Source organism: Perca flavescens, chromosome 9 (assembly GCF_004354835.1).
Source record: "Perca flavescens isolate YP-PL-M2 chromosome 9, PFLA_1.0, whole genome shotgun sequence".
NCBI lineage: Eukaryota > Metazoa > Chordata > Actinopteri > Perciformes > Percidae > Perca > Perca flavescens.
In genome coordinates this window covers 10,775,501-10,782,712 of record NC_041339.1, presented here as the reverse complement: position 1 = coordinate 10,782,712, position 7,212 = coordinate 10,775,501, and the positions used below count along the sequence as shown (strand labels likewise).

Sequence of the window (7,212 nt, the reverse complement as noted above, 5' to 3'; positions counted from 1 at the left end):
GGTGGCAAAAGCAGCATGGTACCTAACTTATAACAGAATGTGTCCATCTTGTGCATTTTTTCCCAATAGAAGCTATGACTTAAAAATGTGATCTGCCTTGTAAACGCTGCTGGTCAAACTATTATTCTGCAGAGCATTAAGTTCTTCTGCAGGCTCCTAATGAAACGGTCTCATCAACACACAGTCAGGCAGGGGGACGGTAGACAGCAGCTGCTGATAATAGTGTACAAGATGTATAGGAGAAGTTAGCACAAGGGTTTTGTTTTTTTTTTGGAGAAGGGGGTTGGGTTAAATTTGTGTTTAGTGAGTGATGTAGGAGATGTGATAACGAGAGGCCAAGGAGAGCAAGTGTTACCTCATTATTGTAATGAAAAAGATATCCCACCATTACATCAGTTGGGGAAAAGTGGCAATTAAAGTGCCCAACAAGGTTCCTTGAGGCAAGAAGAAGGAGACGAGAACGTTTCTCTAAAGCCCATCTGTTCTGGATAATATGTGCCATGTAAAAGAAAAGGCCTAATCCTCTTTATTCAAGTCTGCTGCCCTTTTTTCCACCAGTGATTGTGTTTTCTCAAGTATTGCTCATCTTCCCCCAAAAACTCCGTTTGGCCTCTGCAGCGAATTCACATGGAGTTAATCCAAATAATATCATCACATTTCATGTTCTAACGGGAGTTTTCTAAAAAATAAAAGAAATGTCATGTTGTGTTTAGATTTAATCGGTCAAATAATATTTCTTGCATTTGGCTTTTGTGTTTAAACCTCATCGAGCTTGTATAATAATAATAATAATAATAATAATAATAATAAATTCACATTCATACTGCCATTGACCGAGTCAATAACAAATGCAGAACATGCCAGTAAGCCTCGTGCTGCCAGTTTAACTCAGACTCAATGTGGCCCAGTTTAAACAGACTGAAAGCTGCTTTGTTTTTAGCAATAATACAAAATATATATAGCAAAATCTGATTATCCAATTACCAGGTAGTATGAGTTGGTAGCAGCCCATTAATTCAGTGCTGCTGTACGGCTTAGGCTATTATTAATGAATTGGAACAGCCCGCACAACCGCCGACACCCCCCACCCCTCCCACCCGCAGAGTGCAATAAATAAATAATGCTGCAGAAGTCATGCATATGAACAACATGCGTCGGCACTATACTGCAGTAATGGGCAGACGCTGTAGGGTCAATATGGTAGGCTAATATTTCTCAACATTGGCGATATAGGCCAGAGCAATCACTGCTTCCAAGGCCAATCCTCCAACAACATAAACGCGTATGCGGCTTCGCTCTATTATCCACAAACACTGAGACTTAATGAGAATAGATAATTGTATTTAGTATAATTACTCTGAACCATAGGCTACTGTATGAGGAGCGCGCCATAATTGCGCCAATAATAAGTCTGGCCCCGGCAATTTGGTAAACGGATAAAACGCATCTAATTGGTGTGGTGTGTCCTTAAAAGGGCGCTAGTGTCCGTGCATCATAGAGCAAAATGCAAGCTGCAGAAAGTGCAACCAGCGGGACTGTTTTCTACTAAATGACTGAGAGAGGTGTCCATGCAGTGAACGACAAGCAGACGGCTTAAACAGGCTACATTAACATGTGTTCAAAGTATTAAGAAACAGAGAAACGTAAGCCTGTGTTGACTGCTGTCGTTATGTATTTGGTCTGTGTGGAAGCTGTACAGAACCGCTTTGCTTTTTCTTTTTTTATTCCAGAATGTGCGCTTTCTCTAATATGGCCGGAATAAAAAAAAATATATCAGCAATAGCAACACAAATAAGCGCTCATAAACTCTTTAAAAATGTTATGTCCAAAGACAAAAATGAAATGTAAAATAACCTGCAGGTGTGCATGCATTTCAGCAAAGTTCAATTTGTCTCACTGTTATAAGCGATGGGTTCAAAGAAAAGAAACCCAAAGAAACGGGCCCCGAGGCGCTAATTCACACCCAGCGCCTCCCCGCCATGTTCTGCGGGGCGAGAGTTTATCGGTAGCTCAATAAAACCAAAGTATTTTGCTAACATTTCATTTCAGACCCGCACTGTATTTGTTTGAGTTGTTCATCTTGCCGCAGTAGGCTACAGACACACTCAGGGTCATAGAAAAAAAAGATGGTGATTTTATCACATATGCGCACTATCACTGCAAAACATTAAAAATAAAATAGAATTTTAGAAATTTGCCAAAGCAGGATGATGCAAATGACGTAGGAGTGATGCAAAAATGATTGTGACGCTGAAAAACACCTTAATGGGCAATAAGGTCACTGGAGATTATTTTCCCTCAAAACTTCCTGAAACAAGTTCACTAACGGTTATTGGTTATTGAGATGTCGTAGATTACCAGCAGGGTTGTTTTTTTTTTTCTTCTTTCTTGCAGGCTTCTTTTCCTCGTCCATGCGCCTGATCGCTCACGCTGAGAAATTCAGGCTTATTGTCTGCTGTGCTCTCAGTTAACAGCTGCTAAGCCAAGGCCACATTCCCAGTATATACCCGACTCATCCAAACCATTCATCCCACACCACCAATCAGCTGCTGCGCATCCATATGTATATGTGCTGCTAAACAGAAACATAGAGGCGTGGAAACTGACCTTCCAGTCGGTGATCACAAGTTTGAAACTACATGAAATGTCTTCCAATTTGAAGACCATATGCTCCTACAAATTATTTACGTTGATCCATTTATGTCATAAAAATTATGTCAACCTCAAAAAGAGCTGAGATTATGTGGGATAGACACCAATATAATTATTAAAATGATTATGTCCATATTTATACACAGAATTATTGTATCACTTTTAGGCCTATCTTAATAAATGAAGATGTAAATTATACATTACATATACAATTATTTTATAATATAAAAATGGAAATTTAAGTGAGGCTATGACATTAAATATATCCAAAACCAAGTTTATTGTCAATAATGTACGATAAATTGATAATTGATAAATTGATAACTTCTAGATTTTTTTCTGCATCTTCTTCTTGCACGGTTTGCGTAAAAAAAAAAAAATGAAATTTGAACTCAAGTTTGAATTGAAGCGTCTGCAAATTCAATTAGTATCATTACTTCTTTATTCATTCCGTTCTTCTCCATCTAATAAACTTTATAAGTTTATTTGCTAATGTAAGTGTATTTGTACAAAAGACAAACAAACAAACAATCAGACATGAGCAGTTCTTGTGTCTGTCTCGGCCCGGACAGAAAGTCTTTATGACTGGGCTTTAGGCTGTTTTGGGCCTATATTAAATACCTCCTTTACTTCTGTAAAATGTCTTTAAATGTGTCTTTCTCGGGGGTGTGGGGAGAGAGAACAAGTCCCGCAAAGCGATTCCGATGCAGTTACTCACTATCTCCTGTTCAACCAGGTTTCTGGTCATCGTCTTTGCTCGACTTATTTCGAGTTCTATCGCGGATGCGGTGTGCCGGGCATGGGGTTAGACAGGGGGTTTAGTGCCGGTTGCCCCCCCGGCCCAAGGCCATGAATGAGCACCCTCGGGACCAGAGGTCTCTGGAGGCTGGGATGCGGCGCGGTAGGAGTCCGGTACATACTGCTGTACATGGCTGCGGCCGCCGCGGCCGCCGTCGTGCTGTCCACGGTGCCCAGCAGGCTCGGGTGGTAGAAATAGGGCGACGGGAACATTCTCTGTAAGGCCGAGTAGTTTCCTGCTTCAGCCAGGAGCTCTAATCCGACCGCTGTTTGCCTCTTCCACTTCGTCCTGGAAACCAGATCAAAATACAACGGATGAATTATTTAATCAGTCAGCTCTCTTGCTAATTCCCAAAACGCCCCCTTAATTGGAATGCAGAGGCCTAATTATGGCAGGCACCAAATTATGGCTAAGGTTTAATTAGGCAAAAAAAGAAAAGAAAAGAAATATCACTAGAAAAGATACTACTCTGATATGCTTCGGTCCAAATGTATCAAAGCCTACTTCTCTCACACCTGCACAAGGGCGATACATACAGGCTCTATAATAAAGTATTCAAATGCCCTTTTATTTTGAAAAGTCCAATTTTAAAGTTATAGGATTTTTCAACGCTCTACGGTTAAAAGAAAAAAAAAATAACACATTTTAAACTCAGCAGTAATACCAAGGAGGAAAAATGAGCATTCACTAAATCTATTGCAAGAAATATATTGACACTTCCTAATTAAATTAAAATATAGGCCTATACATGAAATGTTTAAATATATTATTATAAACAATAGGCCCAGTGACGTTGTTAACCGAAAATGTACACGTGCAAAGCAAGTGGAAATTCTCCATAAAATGTTGATTTTTTTTTTAAGAAAATCTGTAACGTCAATTTGTTCTGCAAAATATATCTTGACATGATACAGGGCGTCATTTTGAATTTGTCACGATGGCATCATCACATGTGTCAAAATATATCCAGTGAAATAAATCTTGTTATCTCAAAATACAAATGCTGAAAAATCACGGGGCCTTCCGCGCCCGCGAACGATTTTAAAAGTTTTGCCTGGCTGTGCTGCCACTGTGTAGTTACACACGGAGTTCGCATGGATCAGAAATGTTAAGTAAAAGTAGTGTCATAATCAGGGCCTGTCAGACATGTGGAGTGTGAATATATGAAAAAATATTCAGCAACTTAAATACAAATAAAATGTATCATTCATGCGATCTGTAGAGAGGCAAGCTGTGGGCCCTCAAAGTTTAATTTCGGTAGTGATTCTTTAACAATGTGTAATAATATGTTACCATATTATTATTTTAATGATGAATTAGCATATGTTCCGGTTGGTTTAAAAAGCCTACTCCTGAGTTAGATCATTCCTCTAATAGAGTTTTTTTTTTTTTTTTTTTTTTTTTGGGGGGCTAAATTAGGCTATGTTGTTGCAGCATTGGCCCTGTTGGAGCAGTGTGTGTGTTTGTTGTGTCTGGCGGTTACCTACCGTCTATTTTGGTACCAGGTCTTGACTTGTGTGTCTGTCAGGTTGAGAGCCGCGGCCAGGTCCATGCGGTCCTGCACGCTGAGGTATTTCTGTCGCTCAAAGCTCCTCTCCAGCTGGTTGAGCTGGTGGTCGGTAAAGGCTGTCCGTGCTTTGCGAGGCTTTTTCGTGCGCATCGGTGGACTGTCTCTGCTACTGGAGATTTCCCGGTCGCCTTCTTCTTTAGTCCCTAAACACAGAGCAAGGCGGAGGAATTAGACTAGTGGTTAAAACATAAACAATCAGGGCCTATACCTGGAAATGTCTCCTGTCCAAAATGGTATTCATTCTTCCCTTCGACACTGAGCCCATTATAAAGCAACCAAAAATAACCACACGCAGGTGTGTGCTAAGCTTCCACGCCTCCAGTCAAACTTTCACCAACTTGCATAAATGCTTGCTCCAAGTGCCTCCCTCACACACGTGTCACACAAAAGGCAAAGCAAGAGCAATACTGTAACATTTGTGCGTATTTGTCACCTGAAGTTTTTTGGGGGTTATTTTTTCTTCAGAAAACGAGAAATCAATACGTCAATCCATCTCTATTTGTAGCCGGTTTGCAGTGCACCATGATCCCCCCTCTAGGAAGAACAATAATCTCTCTAATTGACCCACTAGGGAGGGCCCGCGCACGGGGAGAATCACCAGGCTTGCATCTGTTTTCACATCTATTAGACTAATAAAGGAAGCTGAAACTCAGACAAAGAATCACACAGAAAAAATAAAATAAAATAAAAATGTTTGTATCATCATAACTATTATTATTATTATTATTATTCTTAAAAGGCCAAACACTATTTTTGGTCAATCCCTGGTCTATATATTTTTGTCGGCTACACTGTTTTCCGTAGCCCATAATAATTCACCTCAATTTAACAGACTGCCATTATAGTGAACGAAACGACAAAAACTACAGGCTAAATGGCGTATTTCTGAGATGAACTATCTTTTACGGGCTCTTACCGTTGCATTTCATTTCACTTTGAATGTCGTCTCTTTTGTCCAACTTGCCTCTGTTTTCGTCTTGTTCCAACTTGGGCCTGAAGCCGTCCGGAGCCGTGGCACTTTCTGGTTTTGGCGTGTGATGTGGTGAGGATACACTGGTGCTGTAAGGTGCGCAGGCTGCCAGCGGTTTACTGTCGCCTAAAATGTCTTTGATTAAAAAGGAGGAGGTGGCAGTCCTCGGGGCGCAGCCGGCCCCGGCGAGCGGCTGCTGCTGCGGCGACAGCGGCAAGCTCTGCGGCTGGTTGTGGTGGTGGTGGTGGTGGTGATGCTGAAGGCTGTCCTGGACCAGATGCGGATCGGCGGCGTGCTCCATGGTGACCGAGATGGGGGATGAGGGGGCTGTTCCCACAGTGTCTATCTCCGAGCATGGCGACGGGGTTGCCTGGCTCCTGAAATCCGCTGTCCTGCTGTCGCCGAGCCGAAAGTCTCCGTTCATTAGCACGGGGTTACCAGAATTAGAAGCGCTGGATAAAATAGTGTCTATCCCAAAACTCGACCCGCTGGATCCTTCCATATTAAGAAAGGAGTGACGAAGTCTTCATAACAACAGTGAGAGGCTTCTCCTCCGATGCAAACCAGAAGAAAGTCAGCAAAATGAACTCTGAGTTACAGCAAAAGCATGAAAAATTAAAATAGTTGGCAAATAAACCCAAGAGAGAAACGAAATCCACGTTTACAAGCGGCTCCAAGATGTTACATTCAGTGGTGAAAATGCAGAAAAAGCAAAGTGTGGGTCTGCGTACTCCACGTTGCTTTTTGGGTTTGGATATTGAACTTTGTGTTAAAAGTTGAGGCGTATAGAGAGATATACATAGGGCTGACTCCTCGACATCAGGCTCCCCCTTTTTGCTGCTAATCGTTCCAGTGTTGCTCTACAATGACTTCCTATACTGACGTCACGGCCCACGGCGAGGGGGCATTAATATTTTCTCCTTTATAATAAACACTCGACGTCTTTTCTCTCTTCCCCCCCCACCTTCCTCCGCTGCCATTGGCTTACATCGTGACCGGCTCCGGCACCTCACCAATCAGGGAGTTGTTTCTTTATCCAGACAGTTCAAGCTAACCACTGAGTTGAGTTTAATTCTAGAATAGCTCTTTAAAAAAAGAGGATAAAAAAAAGAAGAAGCATGCGTGTGCTTTAAGGCCATGCTGTACACGTTTTGAAATATAGCTGCGACAGAAAGACTGAGAAAGTGGAAAATAAAAAAAAAGAAGAAGAAATTAAATTAT

At 41.5% G+C, this 7,212-nt stretch overlaps 1 protein-coding gene across 1 annotated transcript; it reads right to left on the bottom strand.

Moving 5' to 3' along the window:
- Positions 1–3,241: 3,241 nt before the first annotated feature.
- Positions 3,242–6,854, bottom strand: barhl2 (BarH-like homeobox 2). Its single transcript, XM_028588260.1, has 3 exons — positions 5,938–6,854; positions 4,939–5,164; positions 3,242–3,739 (listed from the first exon to the last, which is right to left on the bottom strand). The coding sequence occupies exons 1-3, from the start codon at positions 6,491–6,493 to the stop codon at positions 3,427–3,429; spliced, it is 1,095 nt and encodes a 364-aa protein (XP_028444061.1). The 5' UTR covers positions 6,494–6,854; the 3' UTR covers positions 3,242–3,426.
- Between the last annotated feature and the right edge of the window lie 358 nt (positions 6,855–7,212).